Source organism: Pyxicephalus adspersus, chromosome Z (assembly GCF_032062135.1).
Source record: "Pyxicephalus adspersus chromosome Z, UCB_Pads_2.0, whole genome shotgun sequence".
Classification (NCBI taxonomy): Eukaryota; Metazoa; Chordata; class Amphibia; order Anura; family Pyxicephalidae; genus Pyxicephalus; species Pyxicephalus adspersus.
Window position 1 is genome coordinate 14,908,988 of NC_092871.1, and position 19,667 is coordinate 14,928,654.

The 19,667-nt window shown below is 42.1% G+C and overlaps 1 protein-coding gene and 1 pseudogene across 1 annotated transcript in view; one reads left to right on the forward strand and one right to left on the reverse strand.

Moving 5' to 3' along the window:
• Positions 1–1,005: 1,005 nt before the first annotated feature.
• On the forward strand, positions 1,006–5,517 carry LOC140343900 (PC-esterase domain-containing protein 1A pseudogene; annotated as a pseudogene).
• Positions 5,518–8,080: 2,563 nt separating this feature from the next.
• Positions 8,081–19,667, reverse strand: part of LOC140343582 (cytochrome P450 2A11-like) — a 16,573-nt gene continuing 4,986 nt past the window's right edge. Inside the window, exons 3-9 of the mRNA XM_072430296.1 lie at positions 18,898–19,050; positions 15,837–15,997; positions 14,085–14,261; positions 13,091–13,232; positions 10,775–10,962; positions 10,143–10,284; positions 8,081–9,181 (exon numbers count right to left, since the gene is read on the reverse strand). Of these exons, the coding sequence (XP_072286397.1) occupies positions 9,000–9,181; positions 10,143–10,284; positions 10,775–10,962; positions 13,091–13,232; positions 14,085–14,261; positions 15,837–15,997; positions 18,898–19,050 (1,145 nt within the window). The 3' untranslated portion in view covers positions 8,081–8,999. The remainder of the gene's footprint in view (positions 9,182–10,142; positions 10,285–10,774; positions 10,963–13,090; positions 13,233–14,084; positions 14,262–15,836; positions 15,998–18,897; positions 19,051–19,667) is intronic.

Here is a 19,667-nt window from a genome sequence, read left to right on the forward strand (position 1 = left end):
CATCCAACCTTCAATTCCCCCTCGGCCTCCACTTCTACCTCCTCCTTTGACTCGTGTGCCTCAACCCCTTTCTCCAGGGACACTTTGCCGTGAAGACCCAGCACCTCCCATTCGCCAGCATCTGTTCACCGCCAGCAACAATCGGCAGTTGGCAATTTCAGTGCACAATTCAGATGTTGTCAAGCAGTCCTGAGGTGACGAAGCCTCGGTTCCCTCAGTAACACTGACGCGACCATTCTAAGTGCCCTGTGGGAGCAGGAGGACATATGGCTGACTCCGCACGGACTCCAGCCAGGCAAGGTCATGTGTGACAACGGGGCTAATCTGCTGGCAGCCCTGCGTTTTGGGAAACTCACACACGTACCTTGCATGGCTCACGTCATGAACCTCATAGTACAACGCTTCCTTAGGAATTACCCAGGCCTCCAGCTGCTGTTGCTAAAGCCAGAAAGTTGTCAGCGCATTTCTGCTGGTCGTACACAGCCAGTGCCAGATTGGGGGATTTACAGCAAAATCTCAATCTGGCGGTGCACCGGTTAATTTGTGATGTGGCCACTCTTTGGAATTCCACCTTTTACATGCTGCAGAGGCTGGCTAAACAACAGAAAGTGGTAGTGGATTTCGTGGCAGAGTCTGTTCGTTTCCAACATATACCTACTTTACCTTACTTCAGCCCTGCGGAGTGGATTCAAATTGAGGACTTGTGCACTGTATTGTTACCTTTTGAAGAGGTGACCAGGATGATCAGCAGGGATCAGGCCTATGACAGTGACACCATCCTCATCATATGCCTGCTGGAACAGATGATGGTTAATCTCGGACAGAGATGACGTTTCAAACATCATCTCGGACATGCATGCTTACTAGGCATAGTGCACCACAAATCCAGGAAGAGGAGGAGGTGGAAGAGGATGAGGAAACATTGCAGGCATGGGAGAAGGGAAGGAAGGGGCAGAGAAGGATATGGAGGGTACATGGCATCCATCCACCCAAACACAAGGTCGCATGTTCAGTGGATGGCACGACCAGGCGGAGGAGGACCACCTTGTGCAGCTGTTGGACCCACAGGAGTGTGGGTCCAGAATTACCTCAGCTGTGGGAACTTTGACCCACATGACAGCTTCATGCAGGAGTGCATAGCCAAAGATCCATGCATACAACACATATAAACAAAGATTGACGACTATTGGACTGCTACAATGCTTAATCCACGTTATAAGCCTGAAATACAACAACTCATCTTGCCCCAATACAGGGGACCTAAAATGCAGCACTAGAGGTGCTTGTAAAGGACTTGTGCTCAGCCTTTACGTCTGCCAGCAGTAGCAGGGATCCCTATGGCAGTTCCACCAGCCATGGTAGCCAAACAACTCCCTTAAGCGGCATGGGTGGCAGCAGCAGTAGAGGTCGTCTAAGCCAAATTATGCAGACTTTCTTTCAGTGGAAGCAAGCCGCCAGTCTTGCAGCACTTACTCAATCATGGTGCAGGAATACCTGAACTCTACATGGGACATATGCAACCAGCAAAGCCAGGACCCACTGGGCTACTGGGCATCCAAGCTTGAGCAGTGGCCGGAGCTGGCAGAACATGCCATTCATATCCTTGCCTGCCCAAGGCAGGACACAAGTGTGTTATCTTAAACAGCGTTCAGTGCTGCTGGGGGCATAGTAAGTGACAAGCGCATTCGCCTCTCCGCAGAAAATATCGACCAAATCACTTTTATTAAAACAAATCAGGCTTGGATTGGGAATTACTTCAAAAACTTCAACTCTGCAGAGTGAACTGATAATTCGGCTACTGCTGCACGACCTGCTGACACCTGCTGATGGAAAGAGCACTTTCACAGCCTTCTGCATCTTCTCTACCACTACACTGTCTCTGAGGCCTATAACCTGGAATGTAGCAGTGTAACTGGCAAATTTTTTTGCGGAGGACCTCCCTCAGGCCCCTCTGCCTCTATCTACTTTGAGGCCTGTATCATTTTGCAACGGAGCTGTTTAACTGGCTAATTTTTTGACAGAGAACCTCTCTACAAAATACAGATATTTAATTATGATACCTCATGCAATCTATCACAAAAGCCATAAAAATTTCTGTATTTTTCTAAAAAAACAAAAATATTTTATTCTGATATCACTAGCTATCTATCAAAAAATACAGATCCTTAATTCTGATACATTTTCCAATCTATCACAAAAGGCAGACATATTTCTGTATTTCTCTTATAAAAATACAGATATTTCATTCTGATACCTCTTCCAATTTATCCAAAAGGCCATAAAAATGTATGTATTTCTCGAAAAAAAATTCAGATATTTTATTCTGATCCCACTTTGCTATATATCCCCAAAGCTATAAAAAAATTCTGTATTTCTCTAAAAAATACAGATATTTAATTATGATAGCACTTGGTATCTATCCTAAAACCCATAAAAAATTTCTGTATTTCCCCACTGATTCCACCAAGCCTGTTCCCTTTCATGTGGTTTCAATAGATAGTAGGTATGGACAGTGTTTATCTCATTCATCCATTCATGTCTCCAAAAGTTACAGCTTCTAAACGATCAATAGAAGTGATGGTCTCCACCTCTAATGCTATCCTTGCCCTATCTCAGGGCCCACCGCCTCCTCCTCACAGTACCCAGCTCTAGATGCCAGTTAATGCCATCCACACTTCTCAGGGCCCACCACCTCCTCCTCCTGCTTTCACTGATGCTGCTGCCTGCCCAGTACTCAACTCTAGATGCCAGTTACTAGTGCCATCCACACTTCGCCTCAGAGCCCACCGCCTCCTCCTCCTGCTGTTACTGCTGCTGCCTGCCCAGTACCCAGCTCTAGATGCAAAGTTACTAATGCTGTCTACACTTCATCCCGGAGCCCATCGCCTCCTCCTCATGTTACTGCTGCTGCCTGCCCAGTACTCAACTCTAGATGCCAGTTACCAATGCGGTCCCGAAAACGTCTCAGGGCCCACCGCCTCCTCCTCATGCTGTTACTGCTGCCGCTGCCCGCATAGTGCCCAGCTGTAGATACAAGTTACCAATGCTTTCCATAACGCATTTTACAAAGTTACAGCTAGCAGATAGGAAAAGACAGTCCCCTACACAGCAATGTCTCCAGTAGCAACAGTTTCTACACTGTCCATTTAGGTGATGGCCTCAACCTTTAATGCTGTCCTTGATCTGTCTCAAGGCTTACCCCCTCCTTCTCATGCTGTTACTGCTGCTGCCTGCCCAGTACCCAGCTCTAGATGCCAGTTGCTATTGGTGTCCACACTCTGTCTCAGGGTTCACCGCCTACTCCTCCTGCTTTTACTGCTGCTGCCTGCCCTGTAGCAAGCTCTAGATGCTAGTTACTAAAGCCATCCACACTACGTCTCAGGGCCTAACGCCTCCTCCTCCTCATGCTGTTAGTGCTGCTGCCTGTCCAGTACCCAACTCTAGAAGCCAGTTACTAATGCCGTCCACCCTTCGTCTCAGGGCCCACCTCCTACCCCTCCTGCTGTTACTGCCTGCCCAGTACTCAACTCTAGATGCCAGTTACCAATGCGGTCCCGACAACGTCTCAGGGCCCACCGCCTCCTCCTCATGCTGTTACTGCTGCCGCTGCCTACATAGTGCCCAGCTGTGGATACAAGTTACCAATGCTTTCCATGCCGCATTTTACCAAGTTACAGCTAGCAGATAGGAAAAAGCAGTCCAGTACACAGCAATGTCTCCAGTAGCAACACTTTCTACACTGTCCATAGAGATGATGGCCTCAACCTTTAATGCCATCCTTGATCCGTCTCAGGGCTTACCTCCTCCTCCTCATGCTGTTACTGCTGCTGCCTGCCCAGTACCCAGCTCTAGATGCTGGTTACAAAAGCCATCCACACTACGTCTCCGGGCCTATTGCCTCCTACTCATGCTGTTCGTGCTGCTGCCTGCCCAGTACCCAACTCTAGATGCAAGTTACTAATGCCATCCACACTACATCTCAGAGCCTAACTCCTCCTACTCATGCTGTTACTGCTGCTGCCTGCCCAAAACCCAGCTCTAGATGCCAGTTACAAATGCCGTCCACACTCCGTCTCAGGGCCCACCCCCTCTTCCTTCTGCTGTTACTGCTACCGCCTACCCAGGACCCAGCTATAGATGGCAGTTACCAATGTTGTCCATGCCGCATTTTACAAAGTTACAGCTAGCAGATAGGAAAAGGCAGTCCCCTACACAGCAATGTGTCCAGTAGCTACAGCTTATACACTGACCATATAGGTGACGGCCTCAACCACCAATGCCATCCTTGCTCCCTCCCAGGGTCCACCGCCTCCTCCTCCCAGTACCCAGCTCTAGATGCCAGGTAACAATGCCATCCACACTTCTCAGGGTCCACTGGCTACTCTTCCTGCTCTTACTGCTGCTGTCTGCCCACTGCCCAGTACCCAGCTCTGGATGCCAGACTAGACTTAAGCTCAACAGGGTCTTCTTTCCCCGTTGATTCTTCCAAGCACAATCCCTTTCATGTGGTTTCGCTTGATATTAGGCCCTGAGACGGAGTGTGGACAGCATTAGTACCTGGCATCTAGAGCTGGGTGTAGTGCATCTTTAATTACACCCCGAAGTGTGTAATGTAAGTGTGTAGTCTGAAATTTGTGATTGAACGTAAAAGACCACGTCTTCTGCTTCATCCATCGGTACCACCCTTTATCAGACTGAATTTCTGTGTATGTTACCCTGGAACTGAGAAGTGGGACAGCAGACCCTCTGTATATGTCAGGGGGATGAGATGGGAGATACTGGTATGTCTAACGGGAACCGAGAGGTCCTGCAGATGTCCGGAGACTTCTTCACAACAAGTATGTGGCTGTCCTGGAAGACTCCATTAAAAAATTTGTCTACAAAGATCTTGTGAAAAAAGATCTTGTGAAACTGAGAACCAGCTCAAAAGGAAGGGGAATATGTCATTTGCAAACGATGCGTTGGGGGATCTCTGGGTGAAATCCACAATGGCATAACTTACCACAAAGTGTGTCAGTAGAGAACTGACCACTACCTAGTATGGTTCCATTTCCTGACCCGTGTCTATTCGGAGTAAATCGAGACCGTGCTGGCCAACTTCGAACAGGGACCTCAGCCCGACGTTGTCATCATCAACTTGTGTGTCTGGGGTGTTATCAGGTATCATGACGAATCACTGGAAATGTACAAAACCAACCTGGATCACCTGTTTATTCACGGGGCTCACGACGTGCTGGGCCCCGAATGTCTGGTGATATGGAACATGGCCATACCTGTTGGATTCAAAGCTGGTGAAGTGTTAGAGTATCTAATTCCTAATGTGCGCTGGGACATCATAGAACGGAATTTCTTCAGCGCCACACTGGCAGATTTGCACCAATTGGATGTGATTGACATGCATATCCACTTCTGCTTCGAGCTGCGCTCCAGGGTTAAAAGTGCCACCCACTCGAATCAGCTGCCCATCAAAAGTATACCTGCATCCTAATGGCTCATATTGCTTAAGCCTGGGGCTAGCTGCAGGAAGAGGAGGCGGTGGGCTCTGGAACAGAATGTGGACAGCATTGGTAACTGGCATCTAGAGCTGGGTACTGGGCAGGCGTCAGCAGCAACAGCAGGAGGAGGAGGCATTGGGCCCTGAGATGGAGCAAGGACGACATTAGAGGTTGAGGCCATCACCTGTATGGACAGTGTAGAAGCAGTACCTATTGGAGACATGAATGGATGAACGGGATTCCAATCTGTCCCCACCTACTATCTACCGAAACCACATGAAAGGGAAAAGGCTTGGTGGAATTAGGGGAAAGAAGACCCTGTTGAGCTTGAGTCTAGTCATCGAGAGCTGGGTACTGGGCAATGGGCAGGCAGCAGTAAGAGCAGGAGGAGTAACTTAAAGGTAAGGTATTTTTTTTTTTGTTTTAGGCACTTTTCAGTTTAGTTCCTCTTTACGTTAAAAGCATACTATAAATTGATATTGGGCATCTTGGTTGGCTGCCTAGAAGGTAATGTAAAGAATAAAAAAGCTTTCTAGGGGTCCAACTAGTAGGGAGTAAGCTCATGTGTATACCTTTTCAAATAGCCTATGACACCCCGTTTGGAGAACTGCACCCATGAGCCCAATCAAATCAGGCAAGTAGACCTTGGAAAAAATGTATTAAAAACATTAGGCAGGGATTAAAGCTTGGGTTTATTACAGATGGAATGCCCCTGGCATGGCTCCCACAGCTTTCTTCTCTTTTTCAGGACGAATACTTTATTCCTTATTGCTTTATAAAGCGAGTCAAAATGACATAGATATCCTGGATTTGAAACCTCTAACTCCACAGAGCATCTGATATCCAAGTTCTTAATTGTGTAGCCCAGGACAGTGTTCTGTTGTTACCAGTCTATACATTATATAAAATGGGTAATTCAAATGCTTTGGGCCATCAGAAATACACCGCTTTTCATGTAGCTTGTGTTTTTCACGGCTTGCTGTAAAGTAAGCTCCAGCTGGTTAAGACCATCTAAAATGAGTAATAATGTTTTACATCTTAACTAACCTATTTACCTGGGAAATTAGTTAGGAAAAGTTAAAGTATGTGTGTCGGGTGTAACATGTTTCCAAGAGGTCGGGCTTATTGACACTCACAACCTTGCTTTCTTGGACCTTGTGTGGGATCAACCACTTCAGTTTAAGCCTGCAGAGCCATTATCAGCTCCTGTCTTGTGTGGCCACAATCACCTAGGTAGAGTAGGTTATGTACAGCATAGTATATTTTTCCTTGGATAGTGTGGTACTGTGGAGCTCCATAGTTTCCAAAGACTTTCTAATTAACAATACAAAGGCAGTGTCCCTAGAAAAGGACAAATGAGAAGGTGAAGTTGTAGGAGGAGGATGAAGAAATGATGGTACAGGTGACCAAGGTGTAAGAATCTCATAGAATTATTGAAGTGCAGCTTGTCATGGAGGATGTATAACAATCCCTCCTATGCCTAATTGATTCATGGTTAGATGCACCAAGGAGACAAAAACATTTGTTTGTTCTTTGTGCCAATGTATAAAGCATATAGTCTAACTTTTTAGCTACCAATTGTTTAAGTTAAATGCAAAGCCCCTCAAGTTTATATTGTCACAAAAATTGCCCTGGAAATTAGTAGTCTATGGAAACATGTTTTGGTGAAAAACATTCCTAGGTACAGGGTTTTTATAGCAGACAAGGAATCAAATTAGCATTCAATTAGCATTATCCCAATAAATGTGATGCTATCATTCATTCACAAACCTAATTGCACTGGGTTGGGGGGAGGCAGCTGTATTGTTAAAGAAAATGTAAATAAAGGAAACATTCATAATATCTAAGCCCAATAGAATTCTTTTTTAGCTGATTTTTTAAATATCATTTAAGTGGATTATGCTAATGAGTGGAATTACAAAACGTATTAACCCTTCAATTTTTGAATACAATGCATTTACTACCCTTAACTTAAAAATGTTTTTACTTGGAATATGTTTTCCCAGGTTCCCCTGCAACCAGTTTTTTCACATATTTGTGGTTAGAGGCTTTACTAATAACTTAAAAAAAAAAACTGAAATGGCCAATATTAAAGTTAAAATTTCCATCATAAGGCTTAAATTTCTTAAGGAAGAAAAAAAACACATTTCTGTAGAAAATTCACCGGCACTTTATAAAACAAAGGGCACTGGAAACTATTATTAGTGTTACAAAAATATCTGATTATTTCCTACAAAATAATGAAACCATTTCCACCACAAATTTATCTTTAACACAAATATTAGGATTCAAATTTTTATATGTATACAAGTAGTCCTTGAGTTAGGGACATCTAACATATGGACAACTTTGGTTTGGTGCTTGAGTGTTTGATCATGTGCAAGATGGAGGTGTGATGGGGGAAGGGTGCAGTTTGCATGACTTGCAGAAGAAGAAACTCTGCAGTTGTTTTTTTGCATATCAAAGCACATCTTCCTTCAATAGTTAATGTATGTCCAGGATCCATAAAGTTTTTTTTGCATTGTTTGTGATTAACTCACAGTGAGGATTTTATACAATAACTGACACCACGCTGCCTAACAATATGTTGATACAAACAACTGTCCTAATTGTATTTATTAAAATAATGTAACTGTTCCGACTTACATACAAATTAAACTTAAGCAACAAACAACAATTAATTTCTATTGTTAAATGAACATGATTCTGTTATTTGTAGCAGTTACTAGGATGAAGCAAAGCCCATTTACATTAAAACTAAAATTATTGAACACTGTGAGGCCCTGGTCAGTACTAGTAGGTCAGTCAATATAACACCATGGTCTTCACCTATACTAGCCCCCGTTCCGTATCGGGAGACACCCAGCACTCGGTTGCCCTCAGGACTTAGTTTGCAAGGGATGGTGTCTGGGGCCAGCAGCTGACCACAGATACACAGTACAAAAAATTACCAGGGAATCCAGAACAATCCAAGGTCATACACAGGGGATCAGTCCACCAAGCGAGGTACAAAGGAAAAGGCACAATCAGAGTCCGGGTCACAGGCAAAGGTCGGTCCAGGCTGACTTCAAGCAGATTGTAAGGAACAGGCAAAGGTCAGTAACGGAAAACCACTCAAGAATCTCTCCAGCACAGATAAGCCCAGCAGATGCTATAACAGGCCAAAACAAAACTACCCACAGTTATGGAGGATCTACGCCAACAAATTCAGTTCCTGGATGCTGTTAACCAGTTGGCACAGTGCGTAGCTGCTCAGTAGCTTCAGAGGCATAACTTGGATCTTGCTGTGGCGGCCCTTCCCGTGGAACCCAAGATTCTTTTGCCAGAGAAATTTACAGATGAAGACTGTGGCAATAGATTGGGGGACTGGTATTTGGGGAATACTGGTACTGACCAAGTCTTACAAGCACAATATCAAAATCTATCATTTCATCTGCTTAGATGTTTAGGCAACAGAAGGAAGGACTACTTAAGGCTCAGACCAAGACAAAAATAAGTTAATTGCTAACGTGGAATGAAGGCTATCTTGTATTGTCTTGGTAGATTCCCTAATCCAGATACATCAGGACTAAGATCCAGGTCTTCCCTGGGAAGTTCAGGTTTCAATACAAAATTCTGCAAAATTGTAACAACTAGAAGGAAAATTTCCATTCGGGCCAGAGATTCTCCCATACAGTTCCTCTTTCCTGTAGGAAAGTAAATAAATTCAGTATTATTTAGGTGATACCCCAGTTAGAACTGAAAGTTGAAAAAGTAAATCAGCCTGTCTGTTCAGAACCTCTGTTTTTATTATATGTAGTATATATGTTCAAAAAGCAATCTTATATTTTTAAATCTGCAACTCTCATTGCTATAACACCTAGTGCTCTTGGTATGAAGGTTCTTGATAAGGACATTTTGTTAAATGAGTGGATGCAAAACTAGAGCTAAGCTGCTATTTTTTGTGAAATGAACACTTTTAATGCTTACTTTACCCCTGTTTTGCATATCTGTACATATGTACATGTGCACATGTATTTTGTTTATATTATTGTGTTTACAATTAAAATGTATTGGTCAGTAGAATACGTTTTAACTGTTTTCTTGTTCTTTTTACTACATTGCAGTTTTAAATGAATTGGAAATACAGTGGACAAGAAAATGTTTTCAATTTCAGCAATTTTGTTTTCAACAAAAGTGGAAAAATGGTGTAGAAGTAGCAAAATCAAACATATGATGCCAAATTTAGAAAGTATTGGGCATCACTTACCTCTATTTCACATAGAACAGAAATTAAAGGACCTGGATAAGGCTGTCAGTAAGTGTTGTTCTGTAGCTTTTTATTTGAGATCCAGGCCTGGAGTGTTCTGGAAGGTATGGGTGGGCCAGGTCAGAAATTGAGGATGGTTCTGGTGGAAAGGCTGTGTGTAGCCTGTATGCAGGAGGTTTCCAAATGTTTAGGTTTCTGGGACTATAAACTCTGACAAGGGTCAGGGAAAGTGGGAGCAGGCTAAAATTGTGCTTTACTTTGTCATGCTGTGATGACTTTGGTCCCCTGCAAGGGCAAACTATAGATATTTTGTGTTGATGTTTTTTTTTTCTAAATAAAAGTGGGATGAGCACTCTAAAATTAAATTACACCCTGAACATATATATTTATATACTTACCTGCCGCGAGGGGCATAAAACCATCATTCTTTTTGAAATTGCCTTTTTCGTCAAGAAAATTCTTGGGGTTGAATTCATTAGGATACAGAAAACAAGCAGGGTCGTTTAAGACCGTGGTAAGCATTGGATAAATGTTAATGTTCTGTAAAGACAAAAGTTGAAAAGTTGTATAGAAAATATAAGTGTTTAACCAAATTATATTAGAATGTTTGTATTTCATGTGAGGGATCCCCAGCAGTTCGATTACATTTTATTTTGTTGCCTATTCCACTTGTTGTTTTCTTTGTAATGGGTTCTTTAGCTTGTTAGTTGTGGTGAAACACCACAAGTAGTGTATATAAACTAAGTAAAGAACATAGACAAATATTTACGTAAAAACTGAATTTACAATTGATTTAGCACCCATTTACACCATTGCATAGTGTAAAAGGGTATCATTGTTTGTGTTATTGTATTCTGTAAGTTCATTGTATTCTGGCAACTTATTTACATAAATAGCTGCAATTTCAGTTGAGTATCACAGGTTTAGTTCTGTTTTAAATCCTGACTGATTTTTAAGTGGAAACAAATAATACTTACAGGCATAAAGTGAGGGCTATAGCTGCTACATTATCCTAGTAAGAGCCATTTACCTTAGGTAGAGAGTACCCTCTAAACGCAACATCCCTTATAGTTTTCCGAGCCACTCCCATTGGAATAAGGTCTATAAATCGCTGCATTTCATGGATCACAGCATCCGTGAATGGCATCCGATTCCTGTCTTGCATTTTGGGGCTTCGATCTCGGCCAATGATGCGATCAATCTCCTCACACACCTTGCCTGTTCAAGGGAAGTGATTTAAATATTATTTATCCCTTTTTTTATAAAAATCTTGCCTGAACAAAATTTTAATTGTGGAACTATAGTTTAAGTACATATGCAAGTAACAATTTCTGATCCATGATATTTGAAAGTGCTTTATGAATGGGCTCATGTGCCTCCCAATATTTTCTATTACTTAGCACACAAGTCTTTTAGATGTAAAACAGTTCTGTTGTAAAACACTTCAATTCTGATGTGAAACATGTCTGAAATTGAGGGGATGTGGATCTGAAGTCCATATTGATGAAGCAATATGCCCAATTGGATGGGATACATTGCCTTGTATTGTTTGTATATATCATTTAACCATGCATCTTTGTGATTTTATAATTAATTAAAGTTTGTGTAATCTAAACCAAATACATTTTGCTTGGTTTTAGTATGCCACTAAAAGCTGCTATAGCTGTTAACCTCCTAGGTGGTTCATTTCTGTCCAGATTTATGTCCAAAAGTCGTACATTGTTTTTCATGAAAATGTATTTTACAGTATAATATAATAGTATAAGTATAATTAAGTTTGAAACACAAAATCATGTCAAAATAATAAATTAAATAAATAAATAAAAAATAATTAAATTAAAATAAATAAAACTTTGAAATAACAATATCAAATATAACACCAAAAGTATTAAACAAAACAATAAATACCAACAAAAAAAAACATAAATTAACAATTATTTCAACATGAATTATCCATTCTAGCTTACTATCTATCTTAAATCTTCACTGGTTGCTGGTCCTTGAGGTCCCCTATTACCACATAGTTTTGCTCCCAGCCGCCAATTGTCCCAGCTCGGGAACGATACCCCTTTAAACACAGACTACTACCATATGTGTATACTCCATTCACCACTTTTTACCAATTCTGAGACTCCACACCACTGAAAATGTTGCCAATAAAAAAAAAACACACCCCTCGCGGACCTCAATTGCTCCAACCTTACCCTCATGCTAACACCTCCTTACCTATGTACACACCCAAAAGGGAGTGGGAGGGTGGGGAGCTTTTTTCTGCACCCTGTAAAACAAATTACCCTTTTCTCCCTCACCTGTTATCACCTTAATCCCTCCCTCACCTCCGCCTCCTTACCAATCCCCTAAAGTGACCTCCTTCTCACCCCAAAACAACTTATTAGCCCTTTCTTGTCTGCTCCCTGTAGGCACAATCATGCAGGCCTTCCACTACACTCCCTTATTGCCCATTCCAGGCCTGTCTGAATAGGCAACAGCAGTACCTCAGCTCCTCCAGAATCAATTATGTTTTAGCCATGTGACAACCCAAGAACCAACATTTCTGCTCTCCTTTTCCTGGTTTGCTGAACTCTATACCTGGAGAAATGTTTGATTTCAATAAAAAGCAGATACTCTTTTCTTTTAATCATATAAAAATTTACAGTGATAAAACATTCTAAAATATAAAGAGCTATTACAAATATGTAACTGTAAGCTATTACAGCCATTAGCGTCCCCAGGGCAAAGTTGTACAATAGTTTTTTTCTGTCCAATTGGCCTGGCGGTATGATTATTTAAATGTCGGTACATTTGACATTTGAAAATACTTCTATTTTTAAATTTTCCACTGGTCCCGCCCCCCCCCCCCACGCAAGCATACTGCCCGCACACAGGTGGCATACCCGGCGGGCATTTGCATTCCCTAGCTACGCATCTCCGGAATGCAAGGCTAGGGGAGGCAGATGCCGGGCATAGCCAATGGGTCTCCGATGCCGCCCTGGCATCACCAAGTGGACCTAGGTGCTGGGCTGGCATCACTGGAGGATTCTGCGGGCTCGCGAAGACCACGTAAGTCCTCAATTTCAATCTCGGGAATACCACCAACTTCAACATTGCTTTTCCCAACTGTACATTAACGTACCCCTCACCCCCAATGTAATTTTGCTGACAATGCCATATTAGGGGTTGTGCCATTCTTTTTATAAGATGGGAGCCATAAACATAAATTCAAAGAGATCAAATTACTAGTTCTGAATTTTGCATGCAATTTTAACCATTAAATGTGAAATGTTTGAGTATGTCAAATTTTACATATCCTTAGTGAAAAAGAAAATGGCCACAACATCATACATACCGAGGACATCTGGGAATTTTATAAGAATAAGAAGAGCATAGGTCATTGTTGAGCCTGTAGTCTCTACACCAGCAAAGAAGATCTGCAGAGTGCTGCTCACCAAGTTTTCGAAGTTAAATTCAGTTTTGGGATTATTCTTTTCCTAAAAAAATTTCCAAGGAAATATATCAATTTATATGTTGTATGCATAACTTGGGAGATTGTTTTCATTAGATTTAATAGGGTCAATACCATCTACTACAAATAAACTTAGAGATGCTGTCAGTCTTGATTTTGTACGGCTGAATTTTTGTATTTTTGTAAAGGCCTTTCTCTGACTCCCTTATACATAACTCCTCTAGGGTTTCCTTGCAGCTTTTTGTATTTCTCGTAATCAAAAGGATATGTGGAAAAATCCTAAAATCAGGAAAACTTTGGGGTGACCTGTCTAAATCAGGATTTCTATTCACTTTGGAAATGTTCCCTCACTTCCATTTATGTCTTCTTTATTTATGTACAAGTCCCTCTTGAAGACTTCCCATCTCCTTCATGGTAAAACCATTGTCCCCGTGACAAAAAAGTCAAAATAGCAGTAAAAACACAAAAGGGCTCTAACACTTGACTGCACTATCCAGAAAAGTTTATGGTATGACAATGAAAAAAAAAAAAAAACATTTTCTTTTTGTTTTTAACACCAGTTAACTAGTATAACCAATGCTCCTCCCATCATTAAAAAAATACCCTTGCCCTTGAGAAGATAATAGTTTAAGACCTTCTCATTGAAGATGGTGCTTCACCTCATTAAAATGACAGGGTTTGGCTTTTTTTTTATTATTACATTCACTATCAATGGAATTGCAGTTTAATTTCAGTGGAATTTTTATTTTGTTTGTTGTCACAGGTCGATGGAATTCATGAAATACTGTTTAAAACTACAAGGAAGGCAAAAAAGTGGGCAATTACCATTGCAATCTGTGGTTGACATTTTATAATGATTTAGGTGCTCCATATTTACCTTCTCCATTTTATTGAGGAAAGCATCCACATAATCTCCGGGGTAATTTGGATCCAGAGTTTCTTTGTTCTTCTCTATTCTCTTCTTCACGTAACTGAGGAGCTTCTGCATGTTGGATAAAATTTTTTGATGCTTCCCCGGGATGAACTGCATGATTGTGGGGAACATTTCAAACATCTGAAAGTACATAAATAACCCATAGTAAATCACATATAATGAGCATGTTTTAAAGCTATATAAAGTATTCTTGTACGGATCTAATATGTTTATACCTAGAGACTGTCCCAATTTAAAAAATTCAAGATCATGCAGGTGGGTATTGTAAAAAGATCTACAAAACCCCAACTTATCTGCCTTATGGTTCTGATATAATGTAAAAACGCTGATCTGCATATGCGCAGCATTAGCTTTGGTTGCCAGGGGGCCCCAGCAATCTTGGTTCTCCTTGCATGTTCTCGGGATGAATGAACTCCTTTGCTACATCATCCTCACACAGCCAATCAAGAAGAATGAAGAGGAAAGGAAGATCTGGTAAGTCTGGAGGCCTTGTTTAGAAGGGTTGCTTTTTTGTTTTCTTTGTTGTCTTTGTTTGGTGTGGGGACATGCTAGGGGTCTTAAGCTGTCATTGTACTGTGCTGGAGTTTTGGTGTGTCTCTGCACCTCTAAAGGCAGCCTTAAGGCATACTAGCTCTAATCTGTTTGTTCCTATATATGTTCCTTAGAACAGTGGTCGCAAACTTTTTGGTTGTCATGGACCACTAATTTAATGGACTCCGGACCCTGCATGCACAGGGAGCTGTGTGTCACTCAAAAGGGAAGACATTTCTCCCAGAGGGATGCCATGATGCCAGAACCCGGCCATGATGCCAGGACCCGCAAGAACCCAGCATGCCGAACTCTCCTATCGCATGTTCAGAGACACAACCCGTCCACGGCCCCGAGCCTGCGATCTGTACAGGGACATTGTCTGCAGCTCTGGCCGGTGCGCAGCCCTAAATGGGGTCGTTCTCCTGACTCCACTGGGGGGCGCACCAACCAGAGCCGCAGACCACCAAAATTTTCTCTACCAGTTGGTGACTGCTGCCTTAGAAGAACCTTCAATAGATTAGAGTTAGGACCTTGTCAGAAAGGCCTTGACAAGGCAGTGTGGTTTCCACATATTTTTGCACATAAATACAATAAAACTGGTGTTGCTCATTGTTTATTGTGTGAGTGCCCTTTCCATGTGCACCTTGCTTTAAAAGTTAGGTATAGACTGTTTAGAGCAGTTGACATTTTGATTTTCCTGTGCTCTGTCAAAAATAAACTCTAAATTGCCATGTACACTACTATGCAGGATTTTGCTGAGCTGTGTTTGATGTTCATTTCAAGTCAAATGTAGGGAAACAACACATATCAACACGAAGCTTTAAAAATCTATCATTGGAGTGTGGAATTGTCTTCATTGGAAGAGTTTCAGTTTTACCAGGACAAATAAAGAAGGTAAATCTCCCCAGCAGGCACCTAGGCCACAATAAAATTTTAATGAGAGTTTCAAAGGGGTGACAGGGGAAAGAGTTTTAACCCTGCTCTACATGTGCTTTATATATGCTTTAAGCTGCATTGTGACAAGAATGTTTTTTTTGGAAGTGTTCTTTGGGAGTCAATAAAACTATGTCCCCTTCTGTGTGCTGTGTACTAGAACACACACAAATAAATACTTAGAAATTGAAAAAAAGGCATTACCAGAATATGCTTATCCTTGACCCTTACCTGGCCCCAGCCTGAAGAAATAATGTGAAAAGTTTCAGAAATGGTGCTTAGGACATCAAGAAGCTCGAAATCATCATAATCATGGCGATGTCCAAACATGATGGAGAATATTACATTGCCAGCAACTTTGTTGAAACATTGTTGTGGATGAACAAATGATCCTAGAATATGGCAGATAAAGAAACATGACTTAGGTAATCATACTGGCCCAACCGCCCTGCACACATCGTTTTTTGTTGATTTCTTTACAGAAAACCTTTACAGTAAAATAGTAGTTTGCCATAATGGAATACTGAAATTAGCAGTCACTGGCATGGTTGGGGAGGATGACACTCAGTGTTCTAGTTGCGCTAGATGCTCATCTGCAATTGGAAGAAAAACAATTCTACACTGTTGGCTATCCCATACCTCACCCACCATGGGCTTCTTTTTGACAAAACAACAATATCTCTTCTGCATGGAATAGATAAAGAGGCCCGCAGCAATAAGAACAGTAAGTGTAGGGCCTACATGACAGGATACAAGGAATAGCCCAGGGTGGGTAAGAGTTAGGGAGAATAGGAAATGGTTAGGGAGGCGTAGAGAAGGTAGTTGGTAAGAGGTTAAAGGGGAGTGTAGTATGAGAAGGGTTAGGATTGGAAGTGACAGGATGTCTTTGGGAAGAAAAAGTTTGAGAGCAGACAGAGGTGAGGGACCGAAGAGTTAGTGGACAAACTAATAAACCAACTCAGGGAGGCAGCAGTGTCACATAGTGAGGCCTGGTTGCAGGATAGGGTAGTTGAGGTGCTGGGGAGGCTCTTGTATGTCCTCCTTCAGCTTGGTTGGAAGGGGTGAGGTCATGATAGGCACAGGCCTCCGATGCACCTGAGCCCTGACCCTTTTCACAAGGCTCAGCGCCACAATGGAAGCCCCCATAGGGACCCTCCTAGCCAGTTGGCTGGGCTGAGAAAGGCCCAGGCCAGTTCCAGGTTAGGGAGGAATCGCCACCAAGGCAGAGCTTGGGAGAAGGGGGCTGCGGCTGCCAAGAAGCGCAGCCCCCAGTCGCCAAGGAGAGAGGCCTATAGAAGGTGGGGAGGGGGGTTGAGGCCAGTGGGGGTGCATGGAGTGTGTTAGCGGAGGTGCCACAGGAGTGGAGGAAGAGGGGGAATCTGGTGGTGTGGAGTTTTTTCTGTTTGTCATGGCGTAGGGATTGTGTGGGCTGGAGTTAGCAAACAAAATGATGTGTCTTCACTGTGACAATCTAGGGGGAGTGCAGGCCAATAAAAGATTCTCATGTCATCGGGGCCAGTGGTTTGGTGGGGCTGGGGTTGGCAGCAGAGGGTAATTCCTTACATTCCTTTTGGATTGGAACAGCTACCAAGGCGGCTAGGTGGGATCTGAGTGAGGAGGTCATCAGAAGAATTGGGAGATGGGAATCCAAAAAGTTTCAGTTGTATGTCAGGCCTCATTTTCTGTAAAAGGAGGGGGAAGGGGGGCTTGAATGGAAGGTGTGGAATACAGAGGGCAAGCATTTGTTTCCATTACTTTTGTGGTCAGGAATTTCTGGTATGGATAGTCAATCACTCCTACGTCTGGTGGAGTGAGAGGAAGTGAGGACGAATGGAGGACAGTTGAGCTTTTCAAGGGAAGAAGAGACGTTCCGCTGGTTTGGTATTCCAGCCTGCTCTGGAATAGAGTCATGCCCGAGATTTGCAAATTTGCGGCTTTGGATAGGCCCCCTGGCATGGTGGTGATCCATGTGGGGGCATTGACCTGGGGAAGCGATCAATGAGGGAACTGATTAGATATGTGAAATTTTATTTTTTGAGGTTTTGGGAGAAGTTGCAAGGCTTAGTAGTGGTCTGGTCAGATATAGTGGCCTGGACCAGTTGAAAGGGAACTTGCTTTGTGGAGAGGAATAACAAAGCGAGGATCAAGGTAAATAAAGATGTTGGTCGTTTTGTGGCCAGGAATGGGGCCTTTTATGATGTGTATCCCAATGCCATTGGGATGGAAATTTGGTTCCTGGGCTTACGGGATGGAGTACAAAGAGAGTTGCAAGTGTGAAGAAGAGTACAGATGTGAGGTCTCTCCTCTGTGCATGATGGTGGTTGGGGTTGTGGAAGTCAAAGGTCCTGTTAGGTAAAAAAGTGAAACATTTTGGTATGGGGGATCCTCGTTGGTGTTGTCCCCTTTAAATAATTAGCAGTTATGGTCCCTGAGGCGGTGCTGGCTAGGGGTCAAAGTGGTGATGTTTATGGAATGGAAATCATGTTGTGGTGCAGACTTTTCAAGATAAGGGATACGGTTGTTTAACGTTATAGGGGTAAATTGGTAATTTATTAATGTTATGTTAATGTATATTTAGTTTATAAGAAGTTGTAAAAGTGATCATTATTTATGTTTGGAAAATGGTTATTAGTTTAATATGTTGCTAAAAAAAACGCTGCTTACCAGCCAATTTAGGTCCAAGGTACATGTCAGAGTATTTTTGGAGGTGGGGGTGGGTTGGCAAGCAGGTGGGAGGGGGAGGAAGAGGTAAAAGTCTGTGCTACCCTGGTTATGAAACCTTACAACAAAAAGACAAATGTACATTTATTCTTTGATACATGGGAACATTTTATTGCTACACTAATTACTGATACACAAGAAAGAGTACACCAATGTTTCCAACATACTTCATATGAAGGTACAAATAGGAGGTGACCCTCCTATTTGTACTCTTCCAGACCCAGCTGTTTCTTGAGTCTCTTACTGGTTACTGATACATGCAGCTTGTACCTCCTGTTCCTATCTAATTGTTTCATAGATATAGATTCCTTAACTTGACTCATTGCTCTTTTACAACTCCCAAAGTAATATGTGAAGGTTTTGATTGGATTTTGTGCCATGACTAAACAGTGTTTTGCTTACCACTTACTTTTGTCAAATGGTCCAGATGTGTTGTTAGTTTAGGCAATCAACCACAATAAAAATATTGTTATAGTTACAACATAAAATGTTTATTGTCAATGGCAATGAATAAAACAGGGATCATAACTCCTCACTATTAGATACATTTTGCATTTTTTTTACCCCTTACCTTTGGACTTTTTTAATTCAGTAACTAGACAGTGACACTCCTCTACAATACAGTCTTCTAAACTCTTCTTCCCCAAACCAAAATCTCGCAATGTTGACAGAGAAAATCGTCGAAGCTCTCTCCATCTGTCCACGTCAGTAGTAAAGGCAATTCCTGATCCATATATAAGTATAAGGCATTATAATACATGTTAATCAAGTGAAAGATAGTCACAGGTCTATACTCGAGTATTAGACAAAAATATGGTACCTGCAAAAATGTACTAAGGTATTTACCACCCTATTCACTTGTGATTTGATACATCAGAGCATTGCTGTACATAGCTGTACATAAATATATATATTTATATATATATATATATATATTAAACAGGACCTGTGAACAAAAATGTGATCCCGGTGTTTCTTGACCTTTATAATATGGGGAACCCTTACAATACTTTTAAGGTCTTCAGGGAACCCCTGGCATAATTTCTACCCTGTTTCCCCTATAATGAGGCACTGTCTTATATTTTTCGAAATGCCAAAATGTGCCCTAGGTCTTATTTTCAGGGGGATGTCTTATTTTTCCATGAAGAAGATTACAGTACACATTTATTGTTGAAAATCACTCATGTGCCATTGACTGTCCCCTTCTGATCACTCTGTGCCATTCATTGTCCCTATCTGATCACTCTGTGCCATTCATTGTCCCCTTCTGATCACTCATGTGCCATTCATTGTCCCCTTCTGATCACTCATGTGCCATTCATTGTCCCCTTCTGATCACTC